The sequence below is a fragment of the Uloborus diversus genome, chromosome 7, assembly GCF_026930045.1.
Source record: "Uloborus diversus isolate 005 chromosome 7, Udiv.v.3.1, whole genome shotgun sequence".
Classification (NCBI taxonomy): Eukaryota; Metazoa; Arthropoda; class Arachnida; order Araneae; family Uloboridae; genus Uloborus; species Uloborus diversus.
Window position 1 is genome coordinate 143,599,101 of NC_072737.1, and position 25,063 is coordinate 143,624,163.

The 25,063-nt window shown below is 31.2% G+C and overlaps 1 protein-coding gene across 1 annotated transcript in view; it reads right to left on the reverse strand.

Annotated features, from left to right (window-relative positions):
- The window catches only part of LOC129226919 (serine/threonine-protein kinase/endoribonuclease IRE1-like), a 75,259-nt gene that overhangs the window by 14,710 nt on the left and 35,486 nt on the right, over nt 1–25,063 (reverse strand). The window contains 10 exon segments of the mRNA XM_054861548.1: nt 1,323–1,452; nt 6,721–6,811; nt 9,506–9,545; nt 12,883–13,019; nt 13,291–13,369; nt 14,026–14,097; nt 15,801–15,877; nt 17,189–17,327; nt 18,353–18,434; nt 20,456–20,639. Of these exon segments, the coding sequence (XP_054717523.1) occupies nt 1,323–1,452; nt 6,721–6,811; nt 9,506–9,545; nt 12,883–13,019; nt 13,291–13,369; nt 14,026–14,097; nt 15,801–15,877; nt 17,189–17,327; nt 18,353–18,434; nt 20,456–20,639 (1,031 nt within the window).

Below are 25,063 nucleotides of genomic sequence, written 5' to 3' on the forward strand. Positions count from 1 at the left end.
TTGGAGAAACAGCATCTGTGGTGATTTTGAGGAGCTATTTAAAATTTTGTGCAGAAGTTTGGTATTCTGTATAAAAATCAATAAAAATAACTAAAGCCACTTATCTAAAAATGTTTTAGAGCTTTAATAATCATTTTAAGCACTTGTAATACAACAGCTTTAAACATTATTTCAATCTTTGAGTATAAGCATCTTTTATTTCCCATATTTACATGTTTGTTAGAAGCTAAAATAGCTAAATTTAAGCTTGAAAATTTTGGCCGGGAAATCCGGAGCAAAAGAACTCCCTTGTGTAGCTGCAAAGTTTTACCATTTTTGGGGAGCAGCTGGCAACCCTGGGAAATTAAAAACCATTTTTAAGATCACCTAATTTTACCCTCTTTACGAAAAACATGCATGAAAGAAGGGAGGGGTAAGATAAAGTGTGACACTTTGTGAGAATAAGGAAAGGGAGGCAGGTAAACATCTTGAAAAAATATGCTACATCATTTATGGACAAGAGAAATATACTTAAAAAGCATCAACAAAAATTATCAACACTTTTCGTTGCACTGATAAAAATAATCTATTTTTTTTAAATCATATGTGAGTAAAACAAAACATGGAACATGATTTGAAAAGCAATAGAAACTGATCAGAGTGTAATATATGAATAAATATATATGTTACTGTAAAAGATCAAAATAAAGTCCAGGTAAATGTGGACATGAGGCAGTGACTTCCAACATTTAGACAAAGATGGATACAAAGGATGAACCATGGGGCCATCGCCCATCCCTTGAGGGACTCCATTGGTAAAATTTTGATATTGAAGTTCAAAAAATGCAAGTTTAGAGGATCTTCGATAATATTCAAGTTACGGGAAGAGATATTTGAGGCTCACCCCCAGAAATGTTTAAGAATTTGAAATCCGAAACATTTGTGATGAACCTTTGCAAATCAGGACACATAGTAAATGGCAAGAAAAAAATACAACCGCCCTTTCCTTGAAAAATTTTTGGATTGGCCATTGCATTCAGATACCAAAGACATATGCAAAAGACTGAATATTTCTGGTGAATCGCTGTTGAAAGTCTATGCTCTCTAATTTTGGTTTTTCACAAGAACATATATATTACAAAAACAAGATGATATGAAAAATTTTACAAAAACTTTTTTAAAAACATACATAAAAACTGTAAAACAATAAACAATTTTAAGATTGAAAAAAACTTTTTGAGAAAATTTAAAATTACATATCCTTTTTTACTGCTTTTTAACTGAACATTATAATTAGTAATTTATATTTTACAAAAGTTTATATTTTTTTTACCAACACATACCATACAGAAGTAACGTATAACATTCGGATGCTCATCTGATTCTCTCAACATATCTACCTCTCGATTTGCAAAACTAAAACATTCTGGCAGAATTCTTTTGACAGCCACATTTCTGTTTTCAAACATTCCTCTGAAAAATTTCAGGAAAAATAAATAATGCACAACAGCTGAAGATTATGATGCATACATTCATAATGCTGATCTAGGTTGCCATTTTCTCCTAAATTTTTTCAGTTCCACTTACTTCAGTAGAAGATTTTTTACTAACTCATTAAAACATGATGTGCTTTTTTTATTGCAATTTTAAACAAAAGTTGTAATTTTACAATATATAGCATTAATATGAAAAATACTTTTAGAGAAAAGTTTTCACTATTTTATAAGTTTTAATGGTAGCACAATATGCCTAACAAATAAAATTTTACACATTTTATATGGCTTACAGGGAAAGGCTTTAATTAGATAAAAATAAACTGCACTAATAAAGATTGCACTAACCAACATTTAGCTAATTTTATAAAAAATCAATATATACATAATACATTAAATACATAACTTTATTTTCTTTCTTCTTTTTATAACTATAATATTTACATACGATATATACATGGAAAAGCTTGTAATTCTAACAAGTTTCTAATTATTCAGAAGGTTGAGAAATATGATCTTCTTTATTACAGGGCTCCCAACACATTTTAGCTCCAGAAAAGGGTAAAAGAGGACCATTTTCAATCAAAAAGGGGACTAAAGAGCACCAGTTAAGATCAAAAAGGGGACCTTGGGAGGACCACTCATAATTTAACCCAGGGAAGCACCAAAAGGCAAATTAGTTGCCAGCTGTTAAATTCGTGAAGATAATTCGTTAATTACATATAATAATGATACAGGGGCATTCCAAGGTATTTCTGACATTTATGTAGAGTCCGTAACGTGACCTTTTTTGCCATAACTTTTTAATTTACTGTTTGATTAGCATATTATTTTATTTTGATCTTTTCCTACCAACACACCAGCTCAAATTAAAATAATTTGCAAATCAAACGGTAAATTAAAAAGTTATGGCAAAAAAAGGTCACGTTATGGACTCTACATAATGTCGAAAATACCTTGGAATGCCCCTACAATTCTTTTATCACCTGTGAAACTGATATTTTGATCCGTTGAATAATATTATTTACACAAATATTTGGATGGGGGGGGATGCACTTAGTTCAGCACTTCAGGCAGCCTCTTTAGAACTAAATAGGCATAATGATACATTTTGACTTGAACCAGGGATGCTGGTAGACTCATTGAAGGATAGATGAAGCTGCGCTTTATCTTTATTTAGTCAAAAATTATTTTTATGTTTTTCTGCCTTCTAATGCTTCTTAATAGCGTTATCATACACTACGCAAAAAAACATTATTCTCTTGTTGTTTTTCCCAGTCTCTAATTTTGTTCCCATCTTCATCAGTTTCATCTATTTGCTGAGAAATTTGCACTTCCTCATGACTCACACTGAAACTTAAAAAATATTGTTTTGATTTTCAACAAAGCTACAACTGAGTTTATAATAAAATTATTTTATATTTGAATTTTAAATTAAATCTCTTATCACAGGGTTCATACCCTTTAGGGAGAAAAAAATTTAAGCACTTCTCAAGAGTAAAAAAATATTTTTCAAGGTACTACTCTAAATTTATACTATAAATATTACATGCAGATTTCATTTAATGCTAACAAATAAATAACATAAAGTAGTATAATAAGTATAGGAAAACAAACTGCTTTTTCTACAAGAGACACTTTGATAAAAGATTTAATGTATTGAAAGTTTTCCTAAAAATGTCTGAAATGCTTAATCACAAAGGGAAGGTTAGTGGGAAATGAGGCTTAGTTTTGCAATTTTCATATTCAAAGTATATTTTCCAGAATCATAAAACTTAAGATTAAAAAAAAAAAACTCCATGATTGCAAGGCTATGAGTGCTTTGAACTTTTATGGGGGGGGGGGGCTAATTCCCCTCTTTAGCAGGCATCATGACAATGACATGATGTACATGAATTCAACTTTATAATATTTTATAATTCCACTTTGTTTTAAATACAAACACAAAATTAAAATGTTATGCACTCAATTGTTTACATTTAATATCCCTCCCCCCTATACAAAAACAGAAATAACCGAAAATAAGCTAATAATAATTAAAATTAAGTTTGCAAAACTAGAAATTTGAATTTAAAAAATATATATATTAATTTTTTAGTTATTAAAAAAAATTAAAACGAGTTAATATAATGTAGCATGTCAAAACAACTTCAAATTGCCAATAATATAAAAATATTTATTAGATGCAAAACGATTGAAAGCTCAGATAAGAAAATTTTCACGAACAAGTTCAATTTTGGTATACTTCCCATAAAAAAAATTTATTTATTTTCTACTAAATTAAACATAAAACATGCTAATCTAAGGTAGCATTTGGGAAAATAACATTCGATTGGGCAAAATAATTTAATATTTTCATGATGCAAAAAGATTGAAATTTCAAACACTAAAACTCATTTTCCGCGAAGTCCGAGTAAGTTCAATGTTGTCATGGTTTCCAAACTAATTCCTTCGTTAATTATTGAAATTAAACGAAAGAAAAGCTAATCTAAAGTATAGTATATGTCAAAATAACTTCCTGCTGTCAAAAACATCAAAATATTTACAAGATGCAAAAGGATTGAAATTTCAAACGCGAGAAGCAGTTTTCGGCGAAGTACGAGTAAGTTTAATGTTGTCATGGTTTCCAAACTAATTCCTTCGTTAATTATAGAAATAAAACGAAAAATAAGCTAATCTAAAGTAGTATATGTCAAAATAACTTCCTACTGTCAAAAACATTAAAATATTTACAAGATGCAAAAGGATTGAAATTTCAAACGCGAGAAGCAGTTTTCCGCGAAGTCCGAGTAAGTTCAATGTTGTCATGACTTTCAAACTAATTCCTTTGTTAATTATTGAAATTAAACGAAAAATAAGCTAATCTAAGGTAGCTCATGTCAAAATAACTTCCGATTGTAAAAAACATCAAAACATTTATAAGATGCAAAAGGATTGAAACCTCAAACACGAAAGCAGTTTTTCGCGATCACATCGAACCCATGTTCAGGAAATTGCACTGATGAAATATTTTTAGATTGCTTGTAATGATTTTTGAAAGAATTCAAGCAATAAAGAAACTTTTCATACTTTTTCAAAACTTTCAAGCACTTGGCAAATAAACTTTTTTTTTTCAGGAAGTTTTCAAGGTTTTACAAGGGAGTAAAATTTACGAACATATGCACCTGTAAAAAAAAATGGCGCATGCGCCACGAGATTACTCCCGAATTAATTTGCAAAAGGGGTGGTTCCATTGCAGAGCGCGCACAATCAACGCGCATATTACAATCAACGCGCGACAACTCTAAGTCCCAAGGGACCGGCTAAAACGTTCCGAGTTATGGGAAGTTTCCACAACAGTCGCAAGAGCTTGGGATCCAATGAAAACTTTGAGATAAAGGAATATTTGAGTTATCGAGATCCGAGACAGGAAAGTTCATTCGTTATTGCAAACGTGAGGCTGAAATTCCGAGAAATATCGGTAGCACCCTGCTCCGCGATTCGACGTCATAACTCCTCCCCCAAATCTTTTTTATGGATTTCCATGCTGCAGCGGTTGTAGGAGGAGTAATGACATCAATCTGAAGCGAAATAGTACGGGAAAGTCAGGTTAAGGTGCCGCGGTCGCGTGTTTGGGTGTACAGTATCTTTTAACGTAATGAAAAACTTTTAAAATCTGATTTTTAAGTAAAAACAATATAAAAGCGGACTAATCGGACCAAAATGTTAAAAAGCGGTCTAAAGCGGACTTAATACTAAAAAACGGACTTTGGCGGGAAAAGCGGACCATTTGGGAGCCCTGTTATTAATTAATTCTTTCATATTTTAAGATTTAATTCACTGTTACAGAAAAATTAACCATTTAAGGAATCAACACTAAAAATATGAAAAAAACAGCTAATCTTTAGAATACAAAAGCAGTAATTTCAATTCAGTAACAGTTACGCATACTTCAATAATTATTTTACAAAATACAAGGTATACTTCATAATTTTTTCACAAAAATTATACTAAATTAATCTTACCAAAAGATTTATTTCTTATCACTTTTTTACTATATATATTTTCAAATATTCTTCTAATGTTCTGAAGACCATTGTTTTCAAAGAATAAATATGTAATACATGCTGTAATAAAGTTCTTTGGTTAAACATAAATTTTGTCAACATAGAAGCAAAATGAAACGAATAAATTGATTGAAAGAAGAAAAAGGTAAGATTTTCCTAGTGAACATATACTAACTTAAAGATACATGAAATACACTGCCAGCTCAGTCAATTCCAGCCGAGGACTGCAGTTTCGTGCTTATTAGCACTCATTAGCCCGGCATAGGAGTGACTTAGCTGGAGGTGGAAAACCTCTTAAGGAAGCCAAGAGTGCCAAACAAACTGGTAGCTAATACAGAATTAGCACTGACCAGACGAGTGACCAAATCAATGGTTCGGTTTAACTCAAATATTGAAGGGAAGGCAGGTAACTTAAAGATGTCAATTTTATTATACTTTTTCTTTGAAATATATGGCATTAGTTTATCAGGATTCCTTTCTGTTCGGAATTGTTTCACACCACCACACAATGGAGAACATCAAGCAAATATTGATGCAGCTGCATAAAGGTGAGATAAGTCCTTTTCTTCCGAAACCCAGTGCCTATTCAGAAAGTAACAGACCTTTATATTCCCAGACATGCAACCTTTTGCTAACTTTAATATGTGTTATTTTTCTCATGAATATTGAACAATTATTTTTTCTTTCGATCTTTAAAAATTATTGTGTAGTAATGCCATTAGTGGTGAATACTTATTGCAGTTTTTTACTAAAGAAGGTTTATCAATTAAAATCAATTTATGGTATATTGATCTTTAAATTTTATGCTTTTCATTCTACAGAAAAAAAAAATAAGATAGCTCCAAAAATGGAAATTTTAATCACTAAAATTGTAGCAGAAGAGTAATCCGGCCTAACACTCTCCATGAGGCGGACCAACGAACATAGGGCATGTGGCATGTTACTCCACTTTATAAGGTTCCGTTAAAAAATTTATGTAAAAAACGTTAATCAATTCACTATTTTTAAGTAGGATGACGAGAAATGTTTAACAAAACTTATGACATAATATTAAACTGCTCATTAAATTTATTGATGAGACAAAAAATTAATAGCAGGTAAGCAGTTCAACGTGACCTGACTTCCTACTTTTATACAAGGAAAAAATTTCAGAAATTTTAACAACACAAACCTTGTTGGTTAAATTTGAAAACAAATTTTACCTGTAAACAAAAGTGCCATAGCACCCATGACCAAGAATATCAAGGGGATCAAAAGAGATTTTGCCAATATGATAAGTACCTCCTTTAAAATCTGAAAACAAAGATACATATTACTAAGGACAAGACATATTTATCCCGAAGAGTAATTGATTTAATGAATTCAAATACTGAACTAGTATGAACTTTTTCCAAATTTTAATAACAAGAGGATGGCAGTAAATGAGTTGCCAAGAAAGAATTAATTCTTCATAATATTAAACTCCATATACATTTTCTTTAAAAAAAAAATGAACTCATTGCCATAATAATCAGTGCATTAAAAAGAAGTTCAGTACAAAAGCCGTGCCTAAGGTTTTTTGTAAGCACATATGCAAATGATCAAATTTGTAACATGATTGTATATCATAGTATTGCATATAAAACCTAAAAAAAGTTTTTCAATCTAAAGACTATTTCTAGAAGCTTGGTTCATACTAAAAAGCATGAAATAAAATAAATGTATGATTTCTTGATAGCAACAACCAAAAATTGAACTTCATCTTAATATTTTTATGTTTGTGTTAAGTCTAGAGCAGCCAATAAAGCCAGAGTTGTATACTGCCTATTTCTTCTCTCAAATTTTTAGTTTTAATTTATTGGCTACCTTAGAATTAACATAAATATACAGATATTAAGATCAATTTAATTTTGGGGTGTTGTAATCAAGAAATCATTTATTTATTCTATTTCATACATTTTAATGCAAACCAAGCTTATAAAAATAGTCGTTAGAAATAAAAAAAAAATTTTATGTTAAAGTTTTTAAGTTTTGTAATTTATTTGACACTTTTCCTTCGCTGAAAAAAAAAAAAAAAACTGGCTTTTCCTTTCATTTTAATATAAATGTATTGCACATAAAGAGAAATTAGCTTACATTTAATCTTTTTTCAACATTGCTGATTTGTATGCTTGAATTTCAAAGCACTTTTGAGCATGTGTAGTGAAAAAAAAAAGCTTTTAAAAATGCCAACAAATATATGCTTGCTTAAGTTCTGCCTTGAATTTGTTAAATTTATAAAAATTCATTCTTTTTTTTTTGGCAACTATTAAAAAGTGGAAGTATGATAACTTTATAATTACTATTATTTTTCATTGTTTTTGGCAACAATTTTAAACTGGGAGAAAAAAGCAGAGATTATGATGGAGAAAATGAACTAAGAAATAGTCTTTCATAAAAAGGACTGTAAAAATGAGCTGTGGGTAGAGAAATAATATAACTATACTAAAAAAATGCACAGCTTCTTTCTCAGTGGCGGATACAAGGGGAGGGTCATGGAGGTCATGACACCCCAGCCCCTAAATCGTCGATAATAGCATCCGTCAACATTGTGTTCAAGCACTTTATGAATAAAGTGAAAACAATTTCAGTTGTCTTTCAATTCATTATTCATTTTTGAAAGCAAATATCTGAAATACTACTTTTTATAGCTTGTGAAATTAATTTGTAACCTTTATGCCCTATTTCCGGACGACTTGTTGTTTTTTATTGACGCTTAAGCAGTTTTAGAAATTTTTCGAATTTAAAACTGTAGGTACGTTTATGGAGGGGGGGGGGATTCTTTAGCATGACCCCTCCTCCCCTGAAATGGTAGTCTGTATCCGTCCCTGCTGTTTTTAACATCAAAGCCTTAGTGGAGTTTCAAGGAAAAGAGACAATAAAGCCGGAAACGTACAAAAACACCCAAAGCAAAGTTCAAAATTCACATTTTTATGAATACACTAAAAATGATTTCAAAAAAAAAAAAAAAATTGGAAGCATTCATAACAAGCTGAAAATCAGTTTTTAAGAAATAACATGCATGCTTAATGCTTATGTGTTCAGCAGTTCAAGAACAAAAAAATGCATGAAGCCATTAGAAACCTAACTGCATTGATTTGTTATGGCCAAATACAGTATTTGAAATTGTATTTATTTCCCAGCTTCTCAACACTTAGTGATTATTCTTCCTTAATTTTGTCATTTTTTGGTACATCTATGTTCAAATAAATACAGTTGAACTCTTTTTATACGACCACATTTAATACAAAATCACGAATAAAGCAAACATTTTGTTCATAACCTTTGGTTTGCTATTAAATTACATTAAAATTTTCACGCATAATAAATGGATTAAATTGAAAGTCTTGGCTAAGACGATCGAAATTTCTGACCTCTTCACTGAAAATGTTCGTTGTTGAATACTGTAATTTTCTTTTTAGAAATTACTCCTTTTTTTGTGTGTAGAAGGCTCCATTGTGTATCAAGAAGAAAATGTTAAATATTTTGCTTACAGAATAAAGCCAATACACTTGTTTCCTGGAAACATTTCAATTTGTTTGGAGATAAAATCATCTGAAGATGATTATGGATTACAACATGTCATGCAGTTGCTGATCATCCACTTCCTTTTTAAAATTTTTTGTACTAACATTGAACTTTAAGCAATGAGTTAAATTTTTTTGTATCTACTGATAATTAGATTACAATGTGGTTATTAGCTATAATAACTAGAAGTAAATATTTTAAATGTAAGTATGCATTCTTTATTTATTCACAGTTCCTCTTATTCATGGCTGTCACATATAATGGCTAATACCAACAAATTCATAGATTTTTGATGATTCACATTAACCAAGTTCAACTGTACATAAATTATCAAAAAATATTTTGGCAATCTCTTTATATTGCACTAAGTTTTGTGACAATGAGTGTGTGTATAAATAAATGAAATGTGATTTTAAAGGAGAAATATTCACTAAGTATTACCTGTAAAGTTTGTAATCACTGGTGATTGTGATCTTTTTGCCTTCAAAAGAAAATGTACACATTAAATGCACACATCCACAGACAAATAAAATCAGTGCCAGCACCAATTATAATATCCATGCATTCCTTTTGTAATTTATATATATATATATATATATGAATTAAGATACATATATTTAGAAAACATTTTACCTTCCTTTAGTAAAAATTTTTTTTTTAAATAATTGAATAAATAAACAAATAAAAACCTAATATAATGTTTCTTAAAGAAATAATAATAACATGCAGATTATAGAAATTTGTCATCCGAGATAGAAATGTTTCAAGAAAAAATACACTCAACTCTGATGTTTAAATAAATGAGGCGGTTATTATTTGGCCAATGTGGTTCTCCAGGGAAACTAAAGATGCTCTAAATTACAAGCAAGCTGCTTTTCATAGGTTTAGAGAAACAGGTCACAGTGCAGATAGGCTCCAATATTGTAAGGCAAGGCGTAAATTTAAGTACTTAGTACGGATTCAGAAAAGAGAGTTGGAGCAAAGATTGGCAGATAACATAAACAGGAATCCCAAGAGGTTTTTTTGCATACGCTAATTCGGGGAAAGTTCGAAATAGTCATATTGGGCCACTGGTTGATAAGCACGGAATTTTAATTCAGGACGATAGTGATATTGCTAATGTTCTTAATAACTTTTTTTCGAGTGTTTTTAACGATAACTGTATCTCAACAGTTGACACCAACAAGACACAAGCTATAGTACAGTTTGAGGACTTTGTATTTTCCAGGGATGACGTTTTACTTCATTTGAAAAAAATTAAAGAGACTAAGGCTCCGGGGTCAGATAATATTTATCCGAAGATTTTAGTTGAATGTGCAGAGGAATTAGCAGATGTAATCGCAAACATTTTCAATGCTTCTTATAATTCCGGGACAGTGCCAGATGACTGGAAGCTGGCTAACATTACACCGCTCTTCAAGAAAGGGTCTAAAGGGAGTGCGGGAAATTATAGACCTGTGAGTCTAACTTCGGTGGTTTGCAAAATTTTTGAAACATTGATGAAAATTAAGATAGTAAGTTTTCTAGAGACTAATAATCTATTAACTAGTTTTCAGTACGGTTTCAGGAAAGGTAAATCTTATGCAACTAATTTATTACATTTCTATGACAAAGTTACCATGGCTTTGGACAATAAGAAGTCTGTAGATGTTGTTTACATTGATTTTCAAAAAGCTTTCGATAAGGTACTGCATGTAAAGTTTAGCCAACACTGCAGCATTGCTAGCAACAAAGGCAATAAGATGCTTGGGTTTACCAATAGATCTATTTCAAGCAAATCTAAAGAAGTTCTTCTGCCCTCATATAGAAGTTTGGTAAGACCCGATTTGGAGTATGCTGTTCAGTTTTGGTCTCCTTATCTTAAGAAAGACATTAATGTATTGGAAAGGGTTCAAAGGCTGGCTACAAGGCTAATAAGTGGACGTTCCCACTTAGATTATGATTCCAGGCTTAGAAGGCTAAAAATGTACAGTCTTGAGCAAAGAAGAGACCGAGGGGACATGATTCAGCTGTTTAAATTTATTAAAACGAAAGATGTTACGGGGCTAAAGTTTAGCACTGAAAACAGGACAAGGGGTCATTGTTTTAAGCTATTTAAATCTCAGGCTAACATGGATATTAGGAAAAATTATTATTTTAGCAGGGTAGTGGAACCTTGGAACAGCTTACCGGAAGAGGTGGTAATGAGCAAAGGAGTAGACAGTTTTAAGAGGGCCATTGATCTTCACTGGGGATTGTGAATTGACTAGGACCAGTCTAGCTGGGCCCAGAGCCTGTTTAATTTATGTATTATGCAAATTTAAAAAATAATGACAAACACAACTACAAAAGTGATGACCAGCAGTATGTTCCGAGCTTAACTAGGTTCCTCCTAATCAATTTATCATCCCCAATGAGAGTCAAGTATTGTCTTAAAACTGGAACCCCTTTGGGGATAAAAGTTGTTTGCTGTTAACCATTATAAATGCTTACAATCACGTCGAGACTGTTCACATTAAACTTTTCAAGCCAGGCAGGAAAAGGGGAGGGGTTACATCAGTGGCGTCGCTATGGGGGGCAGGGGGTGGTCTGCCCTGGGTGTAACCTGTCTGGGAGGAGACACCCAAGGTGGAATCGCAAGTTCTTGAAAATTATCCAGCTAAAATGCATTTTTAAGACTAAAAATTTGAAGATTTTCCTGGGTGGGGATGTCACCACAAATTACCGCCCCGGGTGTCACCCATGCTAGGTACGCCTCTGATTGCATTATAAACCCTGAATACCAGTTATTTACCTCATAGTCTTCCTTTAAAATCTTTCTAATAAATTAATATATTTTGATAAGACAACTAGTGCTTCAGAATTTAGCAATGAATGATTATGTTTTGCAGCTATAAATGCTAGCTATATAGGGGAAAATTGAGCACATGTGCACATTATTTTTTTTTTTTCATTTCTTAATTCCTCAGAAAATATTTTCAATTTCTCACAGAAAAAGGTCCCCATGATTGAACAGTCTTTTTTTTGTGCCATGGAATTTTTTCAGATTTTTAAAAATTATTTCTAGACTTTATGAAATTTTTTAAAAATGTCTTCAATCGTTCATATGTGCCTCTTTTGGGGGGCAGATGTGAACAAGCTTGGGGTACATGTGAACACAATTGAAATATGAAGGACGAGCCTCATATTTCAATGAAAAACTTGTTATAATGAAGAATGTATATTAGTGTGGGTAGTCGTTCTATGGTAAAAAGTTTTCGATTTCCATCGAGCAGAGCAAAAAAAAAGGTGCCAAATGACGTTTTAAGGTTATTTATAAAATTTCATTCAATTAGGAGTTCATTTTTTACCTCCGGATTGAGTTTGAAAAACCCGTATTTAAGGAAAAAGTTTATTTTCATAAAAAAAAAAACTAAAAAAGAAAATTACAAAAAAAAAACTTAAGGTTGTCCAAGTATTAATCATTTATTTACAAAAACCTTTATGATAATCATTAATTTTCAAAATTAAAAATATTAATCTTAAAATAGTTTGAAAGTCCTTACTATTTAGTTTTGGCATAAGTTTCCGGGACTCCAGTTGCTTCTTTTTTAAAGCTTCTCTTTTTGCACAATGTAGTTAAAACTTACGTCAATTTTAACTGCCCTTCCACAGGGGTGCCTATCCTCATAGGGTGATGGAATACCCCTCCCCCCCCCCCCCCCGCCACATGCTGGAAAGTACCCCCCAGGGCAAGAGCCACTCCTCCCCCCCCCAAACAAAAATCTGTAAAATCAACCCTCTTAAAAATTTTAATACTGCAGTCTGCGCCATGGTGGGCACCCCTGCTTTTCAACAGCCTGTGTGCATGGAATAGCAGGCATAGTAAACAGTTCTTTTTTGCCTAAAACAAACAGTTGAATATCTTCTTCAGAGATTGAATTCAGTATAGGTGGGTCAGACACATTTTTCCGGTCATTGAGATCAATGTAAGATTCTGCATCAAACTTAACAATAAGAATGTGAAAAATTTGTCTTTTGGGAGTCTATTTTGCTGAACACTACGAGATTCTAAAATCCAACAGTCTGCCAATGCACGGATGTGCTGTTCCAAGTCTGTCAGCATTGTAGTAAAGTAAGTTTCAGGACATGCGAAAACACCGTTTCTTTGGATTGCAGGATCTATTTTGCACTTCAACTCAGTAGATAAATATCTAGTTGCAGTGATTTTGAACAACTGCCGAGTCAATCTGCACATAAAGGGTAACTTTTGATAGCAAACCAGGTTGGAGCATAAACTATGACTTATATTGCAAGATTATTAATTTTCAGAAGGAGATTCCACTGAAAAACACAAAACGTAGAATTCGATTAGCACGAGTTAGCCATAGAAAATGAGACATTTTGTTAGGCTTTGGGTTTTGCCAGGGCAGATTTTCATGCTATTTTGCGCTTCTGACAAGGCATGTTTTTCTCAATAATTTCTGAAGTGGTGGAGTAAAGTACAGCTAAAGCAATAGCTACTCCAGCCCTGTCGGATATTTCATATCTATCACATGTCCGTGAAAACAAATTCAAGTCCACTGTATAGCTTGTTGTAGTAAATTTATCGATATAAGCATTTGAAGTTTGAAGCTAGCAAAAGTCCCTTGAATTCATCCTCACTGTCCGTATCCGATAGAAGATATGCGATGAAGTAATGATACTAAAACTATCTTCACTTTCTTCTTGAGGCTGAAGCTGCAATTTCTCTTCCTCTCTCATGCTTTTTTTTTTTTTTTTTTTTTGTCCAGACAAATGTAGTCGTTAATATCTTTTTATTTGCAGGATAAAGTGTCAAATAGAAATTTACTAGCTTGGTGAAATGATTCTGATTATTTTCTTAGTTATTTTCGGTTTGGATTTCAAAAGACTGCTGCTGCATTTCAAGAGGTAGATTTTTAGCATCTCTTACTCATTTAAGTTGCACAGTAGGCAGGGAGCGTATGACCAAATTCACATATTTCAGCAATACTGACACTTAAAATGGTGAGTGTGAATTTAAACCAGGTGTAAATTGAAAGTTTTATCACTTGCTTCAGTAAACAAAATAACATTTATTATTATTGCCATCGTACATGGAACGTATCCTGCTTGGGTAAGGAAATCCAAACTTCAAACTCAATCCGGAGGCAAAAAGACTTATCAGAATGGAATAAAATTTCACACATGTTAGTTTGAGACCATTTGGCACCTTTTTAATCCCCGCCCCTTAACGTTTTGAAAAAAAAAATTTTTGACCAACCCTAAAGTATACACCAATTATATTCAAGAGTTTGTAACTTATACTGTGTCAGTTTGAATTGCCCAGTAGCTGATATTAAGAAAAAATTTTTTTTCTGAATTACAGAACTCTGCTCACTCTCAAATTTTAAAGTTCTCATAGCATGTTCTAATCAATAGATCGACAAGAAAATTTTTATATGACTACTTAACAATACAGACACTATTTTATTATGTAAATTCTTGTTATATAGTACGTTTAAGTTTCATACAGGACATGATGATGAATTTTAAAAATTTTCTAAATTTCAGTTTTTAGTTCAAGACAAATATTTTGTCTTGATTTTCCGCGCCAATATTATTTACCACTAAATTTTTAACCAAATATTTAATAATTAACAAATTTAAAAAAAAATAAATAAATAATTAGCAATTATGTAATAATAATTAACAATAAATTTACAAACTGATAGAACCAAAAAATAATTATAAATCTCTACATCTCTTTTAACACTTATAATAAGCCTACACTAATATTTATATTTGCGGAGAGGATAAGGGAGCTGTTCACATCTGCCCCTACATGTTGTGTTCACAAGTGCCCCGGCATCTACCTTAGAACTAATTTTCAAAAATAAAGAATTTTAAATTTAATTACAAAATTTAAACATTGGCGGTAAGTTATGTGAATGTTCTTATAATCACTTTCAATAATTAAATTTGGCTTATTAGTTAGTTATATATATTAATTACTTTAAAATATATTTTTATAAGAAGAAGACAGTGATAAAAATACATCAGCATCAGCTAAAACAAAGAAGCTGTCACCACAGGAACATAAACTGGCTCCTTGCTATGAAAGTTTGGTTAAATAGTAGGGCTGGTACTGCCATTACTTGGGAATTTTTTGAGATTTTTTGCTTGACGTTATCCTTGTAAAACATACCATGATCACATGTGCCCCCTTTTCCCCTGCTTACAGCGAATTGTATTACATTAGTCAAGTTTTTTGAAATTCTATGCATTTCTCTGCCTTTTGATTAAAATAAAAAATTATTGCAATTGTACATTAAAAGCGCAGTGAGAGGTTTGGCTTTGTATTACATTATCAGATTTGATAAAAGTTACTAAGCAATTAAAACATATTTTAACTTGCAGTGTACAAATGAATTCATTTTTTCACATACACAAGAAAAAGCTAGGAAAAAATTTTTTTGCTAATACTTACTTGCCGATAATAAAACATCACTAAGCCAGATAAAATTCCCAAAAGGGTCAAAAGCAGCGCCATAAACATTGCCATAAAATAGCTTTTTTCTTCTAAATTATCAGAAGTTTGAACAGAAATAGATGAATAATGCTTTGATTTATTCCAAAGATTTTGTGCAAAATATGGCAGAAGAAAATTATAACTTATATTGCAAAATTCTGGCATTGTGGCATTTCGATCTTCTGAAAAGCACTGCATAATATTTTTTCCAGTAGTAGGATAAGAAGAACTCAAGCCTTTGTTTGCGTCTGTGTCGGCTGTCGCAGCAATTTGGAGCAAAGGAGAAAATACCGGGTTAGCATATTCTGGAATAGCATAGTGTCCTGCAAAGTAAAAAGTAAATTACTTTAAAATATAATCTCAATTAAAATATTTTTCACTTAACATTAATAAATTGTTATCCTCATATATATATATATATATAATTGCATTTTCATTGATTCTGGAATAGCATAGTGTCCTGCAAAGTAAAAAGTAAATTACTTAAAAATATAATCTCAATTAAAAAAATTATTCACTTAACATTAATAAATTGTTATCATATATATAATAGCATTTTCACTGATCGAATAACACTTCTGATGTCACCAACAATGAAACGCGCGCCATAGCATGTGTGGCAACATTATTTCATTGTTGAAGCATAAAAAATTCAGTGAGTTATTTATAGTTTGATAGCATTCTTTGGCAATGTTTGCCATGCGGGGAAATGCTTTATTTTGACAAAGCTCAACTGGATCCGGCAAGTTAACTGTTTTACTGGTATGACTGTAATTAAGGAGAATGGAGAAATGAAAAAGTGGTCAATAATGAACGTTATCTACTGGAGTTTAGGGTTAATCCACTGGAATTAGGGTTAAAATTTCAGCTATCAAAATATCACCACACAGGCAATTGCTTTGTTCACATGTAGAAGCAGTTTTCACCCGTCATATCATGGCGGGTGATTTTCTGGTATTTAATAAACAGCAATTATATCTTGGTGTGGAGCAAATTTTTAAAAAAAGAATCCCAAAATCATTAATCTGATGAATCGTGTTTAACAGATAATTAAGTTTTCACAACAATTTCATAATATCTTCAATGAATGATTGACGTCCTATAAAACCGTGGTCCCCAATCTGATCTATGTGGCCGATTGTTATGTTCAATGTTAGGAATCGAAAACTATTGCCTGGTAATTTTAAATGCAACCTATAATCTTCATTTGGTGTTAAGACTAATTGTTGCAAATTTGGAGTTAAATGGTCAGAAACTGTTTCTTAAAAGACAGATGGAAATTTGGTATTGATAAAATAAGCATGTGGTAATGATAACCAATTCTTGGTTTATAAGTTTTTTCCTTTTTCCGTGCTTTCCCATGTAATCCAGAAAAAAAAATCAAATCTTTATAATTTTACATGTATTCTGGCCATATTTATCTTAATATGAGGTGCGGCCTTAAAAAAAAGGGGGGGGGGTCTGGATCAGTGAAATTCATCATTAAACTGAGGAAATTGTTAAACTGGTTATAGATTAAATCGAAGTTACAATGTATATTTATACAATCATTAATTTTTAAGCAAATTCGTGTCCAAAAATTCAACATATATTCATACAATGATTAATTTTTAAGTATTTTTTTGTGTTTGTACCAATCACAATATCTTTGTTTTCAACATGTGGCGCTTGCAATGGCTCCGTAGAATGTTCAGATGCATTTTTTTCTAACTTTAATGGATTAACAGCAGTATTATTGGGCCCTTCCAAGAGCAAAGGTTTTTGCTTCTGAATCTGAAAAAAAAAAAAATCACAGTAAGTTCTAGAGAACTTATTGCTGAGTAAACTAAATAAGTAACATTCCATCTAGAAATGGAATAAAAGATACAATAATCTGAATTAAAAGTCATAACTGAGAAAAACTATTAATGAAATTCAATTTTATTTATCATTAAATTTAGTTCAAAAGTTTTTAAAAAATACCAGGAAATAAATGAAGAAATCATAACAGTTTCATTTCAATGTACTAACTTGTTAGTGATGTATGATATTGAAAGGAAAAAGTCAAAAATAAATAAAATTTACACAAAATTCACAGATTTTTTTTTTTTTTTTGAAGTAGATTGAAAGTGAAGATTGGTAACCTTTTTCAAACTTTTTAAAGTTTCCAATCTTATTCAAATATTCAGGCTTTTAAGAAAGTACATTGATATTATGCTTGACATTATTTTTGAAAAAGATAAGTTTTAAAAAGAATATGAGAAAAAAAATTTGCAAAATTTATTTTACCAAGAGTGAGTTTTTTACCCATAAGTGAGATTTTATTGAATGGATAGGGCATAAAAAGAGAGTTAAACTACAATCATTTTTATTGTATACTCTGGTTTGGGAATCTTGAAAATCAACATATGGATGTGAGAGACATATAAAAGAATTAATGTAAGAGTGGGAGATTATATTGGAAAAATATTTTTTAAACCACAAGCAAATTCAATAGAAAACAGTCAACATTAAAGGCCTTCAACCTTTTAAATATTTTACTAATCAGTGTTGCAAAAGCAATAAATTTGTATTTATTTATTTACAAATAGAACCTCAAAAATGGTATGGCACTGCACTACTATTTTAAACTAGCTATTTGAAATTTATATTACAAATTACTTCACAATACAGTGAAATCTGTCTACAACAACACTGTTGGGACTAAAAAAAAATATTGTTATTGACAGGTTATTGTTACAGACAGTTTGATTATTTTAGACAGCATTGTTATACACAGGTTTCACTGCATTTCAATATCTACATTCATTTGTACTTACAGGAATAATAGATTGCTTCTCATCAACTAGCGATGTTATTGCATATAAACCATGCATATGTTCCCCTATATATAATGTATTTCTGTAATGGAGCAATAAATTAAGTACATAATATTACATATTAGTAAAAATGAAAATGCTCAAAACAAATTTTATAAAATCATGCTACATAAGGGGACTGTGTTAAATGAAATTCAGTTTGAGAAAGAGTTTGCCAATAGCCTATAAACATCCCTTTCTGTGCAAGATTTCCAATAATATTTCAAAATGTAACTAAAAATACAAAATTTGATTTTCAGACTTTTATTACAAAGTTCTAGATACCATAGTAGAGTACCTTAGTAGCTAGGCATAATGTATTCCATAAACCTGAAACATCTGGCAAAATACTTAGGATTTATATTATACTTGCGTAAGAATATACCCATATTATTTGCTTTTAGACACTGCAACAAAAAATTTATTTACAGAAAATATAAAGAAAGAACAAAATACTTGCTCTTGGGGTAGAAAGTGCTAAAATATGAGAAGCTGACCATTGCAAACAAGAGACAGTAGCAACACATTTTTTGTGATAGCTCAATTTTGTTGAAAATTATTCCGCAACTATTTGATGAAAAACTTCAGAGACCTCTTTGAGGGGCACAGCAAAGTGATGAAAATTAGTGACATAGCCAATCCTAGTATGCTCATGCAGTAGACTGGAAGACTAATTATAATGCCCACTTTGGGACCAGAGGTTTTGTGTTTTTAAAGTTATGGTGTTAATTTGATTGATCCATTTCAAATTAAAAAAAATATATTCAAAATATAATATATTTGTGCATTAGAAACAGTGATGACTGTAATGAGTATTAAAGCTCAAAGTATATGATTAAATTATCGTTCATAAGAAAATGTGCTTAAAAATGTATTAAAGTACTACACTTTGGCTGCATTCATGGTTGACATAGTTGCTACATTTTCAAAGACAATCTGGTACTACTATTTTTACTTCCGTTTACAAAAAAGGAAGTATTTTATTTGCGAAAAAATGTTTACTCAAAAATCGACCTTAATTTCCATTTTGCTCACTCCCAAATAAATGTTGAGTGTTTTTTTCGACTCGACCACACGTGGATAAGTGCCTAAGAACGTATAGGCACGCAAAATATCCATTTTGACGATTCCTGAGTTAATTACGAGTTTTCTCGTGATGTCTGTATGTACGTATGTGCATATGTATGTCGCATAACTCAAGAACGGTATGTCCTAGAATGTTGAAATTTGGTACGTAGGCTCCAAGTGGGGTCTAGTTGTGCACCTCCCCTTTTGGTTGCATTTGGGTGTTTCTAAAGGGGTCTTTAGTCCCTTTTTGGGGGGAAATCATTGTTAATTTTGATGTAAACTCAAGTGGTGTTATAATTTGGCGGACACTTGGCAATGTATCGCCAGTTTTTTGGTCGCCAAGTTTTGTCGCCAACTTGGAGACAAATTTGGCGATGTTTTTTTTTTTTTAATTTGGTTTCAAATTGGCCACTGTTGGTGATATTTAGAGAGTAAACTTTTGAATCACATTAAAATTGCCAATAATGGGGAAATGACATTAAATTGGAGTAAAAGGAAATCATGTGATGCACACACATCAGCTCGTTTAAATTAAGAATATTGTTTTTCATTTAAATACTTTGAACGAGGGTACAAAGAAGGAAAACTATTCCAAATTTAATTTGCTATTGAATTCTGGAACATTCATAATGGACTTACTGTTTACTTCTGAAAAGTTGAGGGATTAGAGAAATTCAATTTATAGATCAGCAGTTTAAAGAAATTCTATTTCTACATGTAAGAGCTGCAATGAACAATCCCTTAATAATAAATTCTTGGGTGTAATGACCCTGTATCCCCAAGAAGACATTTGGGCTTGCTATGACAACCACCCGGTAAAGAAAACTTTGACTGTCCTAATGCCTTCTCTGAAACATTGTCAAAATGCTCAGCTAATGCTAAGGCCTAAAAATTATTTTATTTCAGCGAATTGATGCACTAAAATTCACTTAACCAAAATGTCAGAATTTTTAATTTTACTTTAAAATGTTTCAAACAATTTTAAAAACTACTCACATAAGTGATCCTTCACTATACTTTGAGAAAACATGTTCCCAATGAGTTGAAGCTTGAGCATGAGTGATATGCTCTAACGTTTCTAAAGACATGCTATGAAATGGAAGACTTCGTAATCCTTCCCTTTCTAGTAAATACAGACCAACGATTGGTGATCCATAATCATTGTACCACATGATATTTCCTGCAATTGAATTAATGACTTTAGTGTTGTTAAATTATCACACATTCACACAAATAAATTAATTCTGCTAGAAAATATATCTAAACATTGGATGTCATATCATCATCTTTTGTGGTGATTATCCTCATATATATAATAGCCAATGTTTGAGTAACACTACTGACCTCATCAACAATGAAACTTGCGACACGGCATGATAATTTGATAATATGTTTTTGGGTAATGTTTAACATGCAGGAAAGGCTTTATGGCAGGGTTCGTTGATTTAAATCAGATTGATTTAAATCAAGTGATTTTTTTAAACAAAATCATTGATTAAAATCAGTTGATTTTATTTTTATAAATTAATATTGCATTTTTAGAATGTGTGGCTCTAAATTTAATAATACTGCATTAGGGGCATTCCAAGGTATTTTTGACATTATGTAGAGTCCGTAACGTTAACTTTTTTTGCCATAACTTTTTAATTTACCGTTTGATTTGCAAATTATTTTAATTTGAGCTGGTGTGTTGATTGGTAAAGATCAAAATAAAATAATATGCTAATCAAACAGTAAATTAAAAAGTTATGGCAAAAAAGGTCACGTTACGGACTCTACATAAATGTCAAAAATACCTTGGAATGCCCCATTATGCAATCTTAACTCCAACTGGCAAAACTACATAGATTCTTTTTTCTGTGTGTAAAACAGGTTTTTAAACTCTTTCAATATTGCTTTTACTCCAAAATTAGTTGTTCAGAACATCAGAACAAAATAAAAATTTGCAATTTTTCTGATACACCATGACAAATATGTTATAGCCAAGAAAAGTATTTGTTCAACACATTATTTTACACCGTAAACCGGGGTAACTTTATACTTACGGAGTTACTAAATTGGCGATGTCAGCGCACTCTAAAAAGTGATTCTTGAAACCCTGAGACCACCAGGGGGTCGCCAATTGTAAAATTAAGCCCCCCAGAACGGTTCAAAAATAAAAAACAGGTTTTTATAAAGTTGCCCCGTCAGTCTAAAGTAACCCCGGTTTATTGCACTAAAAATGTAAATGATGATGGAAACCTTATCTTTTAGCAAAGCGTAAAACAAAATCAAATCTTATCTAAACAATATAACATATTGATAAATCTTTAAAAAATTAATTTTTAATATTTAAAGTACTTTTCCTCTTTTTAAAAGTAAGCTGAATGGATTCATTAGTTCAGATTGCTTTATTAGCTTTTTTTTTTTTTTTCATCGCCAATTGAATCAATTTCAGAACTTTTGTTATGACTCTAAGCTGATAAACATAGAAAACTGCCAAATTTTACGAATCTTTTCTTTGTAAAAGGTATGAAAATTATAATTCTAGGAAATAGTGGTACTACTGTTTCCTAGAATTATAGTTGAAGGATTGGTGGTTGTAGCTGGGGGAGGGGGGACATTAAATTTAATTTGAATCATGCATTTGTGTTGAAACTGGTTTACATAAACTATTATTTAAAAAAAAAGCTATTGCCATGAGATGAAAATAGTTAAAAAATTGCCTTTTCATCTATAGTATGAAACAGGGGCAGCATTTCAGCATTTCATTTGGGGGGTCGGATTTCTTAAACATGAATAATACCTCAGTATGAAACATAACACATATTGGCTAACAGCAAGTAATCATGATATGGGTTTAGAATTAATAAAAATTAGTGTTCAAAAGCAATTTAAATTTTTGTGACAAAATTTGTAATTCATTTTATAATACAATGTTATCATGCAAAGTATCTTGATACTACAGTTTTCATCTTTTAATAAAGTTTTAATGCTTGATTTTTAAAATACAGAACTGAAAATCTTGTTCCTAATCCAGCACTGCCCAGTGTCATGCTCTTTTTTCAGTATTTTTTTTTTCCATTGAGCTTCGAAAATAATTCTCTAACCTCCTGAGACACAAAAATGAATTTTCTCTACTAGATGAACTGATTGGAATAATTGAAAAATAATTGAAATAACTAAGTTACCTATGAAAACACACCTTTCACATCTTGCGCTTTAAAATCACCCAGGTAACTTTAAAAACTGTAATGATCTTTATTTTCACCATTGAATAGTCTAGTCTCTAAACAATTCTTTTTGCTTCATGCTATAAATTTTACTCATAATGGAAACATTCTATTTTTTGTTTTCAATATCTAATCCAGATAATATAGAGCCAACAGTACAGGAATATAGAGATAACAATACAAGGAAAATATTTATCATCAAATCTTGTGTTAATTTCATTAGAAACTGAATCCGTTCTTTTTTACTATATGTTAAATCAATGTTCGACTTTACATCATTATGTGCATTTTGGTCACCTCTTCTAAATTCCTTTGAATATTCTTTGTGCCTTTTTAAAATTGTCTTGGAGTAAGAACTTTTTTGGAAAGATTCACACTTGGTTGAAATATACATCTATGCGAAATTTATTAATAGTTTCAATTGTAGCTCGAACTGAAGCTTGAACAATCCAAAAATTAAGGTTAGTTGGTTGAAGAAAGCATTGTTCAAAACTCTCCTCAATACAAACAAATCAAATAAAAATTCAAACGATGACATGTTAAAGGACATTAGCTTTTTAACTATTGAAAGATTTGCTTTCCAAAATCACAGCTTTAAAATTATCCAGAAGGGTTTTTATGGTTTAAAAGACCATCTTGTGTTGTCTCTTGAAGACCCTTTGTGTCACTCCGTGATTGCATAGTAAAAGTGCCCCCAGAAAAGATATTTGTTGATGTGAAATATTTTTTCAAAAATAGTATGTATTTTTAAGAAGTATCTATGAAAGCATACTATGCATTGAGTAGTTGAAATGTGTTTTTAGCAGAAGAAAGTAACGAATATTACTTAATTAAACACACTTAAAATATGACTGTAACAATGAACGTAAAATATCAAGGCATTTTCTTGTAAAAACCATGCAGCTACAACACTGCACGGGCCTCACATAACCATAGTTACAGAGCCAGGGTTCATACTGAATTTCAATAAAAAAATTCCATGACTTTCCCAAGACTTTTTCATGACTTCATAAAAATTTTCATGACCTTACTACACGAAGAGAATAGTGCCATTTAATGTAAAACTTGCCAATTTTCGGAAATAAACTTTAGAAAATCTTTTACCTGAATGCCACTACCTCATTGGAGCACTTACTTGTGAATTAAAAAATATCAGTGCACATTGCAGAAAGTAATAAATTATTCTTGTTTGTATTTAGCATATAAATCCAAGTAAAGTAAAAATATAGTGAAATGTAATACACTGATGTTTAAATGTCTAATAAATATTTAATAAATAAGACAGAATAGTAATAATGGGACAAAAATTGAATGAGTCATTATTACTAAGTTTCCAATAATAAATTCACTTCATAAAAACATCGCCCTTTGGTGTCAAAAGTGCACAAATCACCCATGTAACTTGACCGTATATTTGTTCATAAAAGTAAAGCCACATTTTTCAGTAAATTCATTTTTTTAACCAGATATTTCAGCTCGCCACAATAATCAATTTTGCGAGCCGTATGTTGGGCATCACTATTTTAGAATATTATAATTCCCTTATTTTCATGTTCTATTGCCTGACTAAAGTCTTCAATTTCTAAAGCCTTCAACATATTAAGACAAACTCTGATGAAATTATTAATGAATTTTTACAAGTAGTTGAAACGAACTCGGATGCAATTTAATTGCACTTTTTCAGGGGGCGTGGCAAAATCAAGAACGTGCATGTCTACTACTACAGAATATAAAATATAAGAAGTGCTGAAAATGATGGTGAATTCAAAACTAGTGATGCCTCAGTAGTAAAATCACATTACGAAAATAGGCGAGCGGCTGTTACAGAAGCGGATGAAATTGGATTCCGAAACTCGGATTTGTTTTTGAGATTGTTCAATTTACATGCAATATTACTAAATCACTCAATATTTCTAGCGCTCATTTAGCTATTGTTATTTTCTTACTACCCAAGACATTTTTCCATGAATTGGAATAAATTTCCATGACTTTTAATGAAAATATTAATTTTCATGACTTTTCCAGGTCTGAAATTTGTTTATTTTTTTTCCATGACTTTCCAGGATTTCCATGACCCGTACGAACCCTGCAGAGCACACAAGAATGAAATATTTAGCCTAAATGAGGAAATTATGTCTTCAGTTAAAATTAACCGTGATTCTTCAACAGTTTTTTCTGTTCTGAAAAGGCCAGTAAAGATTTGATGAATTTCAAATAAATCATTCAAAAACGTAAAACACTTGCTTATGTCTGGAAATGTGTCGAGTTTCATCAACCATTACAGAGAACCAGCAAGATTATTTTTTCATGAACATTGATTTGCGATTTACGTAAATTGAATTTGCTCATTTTTTATCATTCCTCTCAAAAAAATTGGGGGTGCGACCGCCCC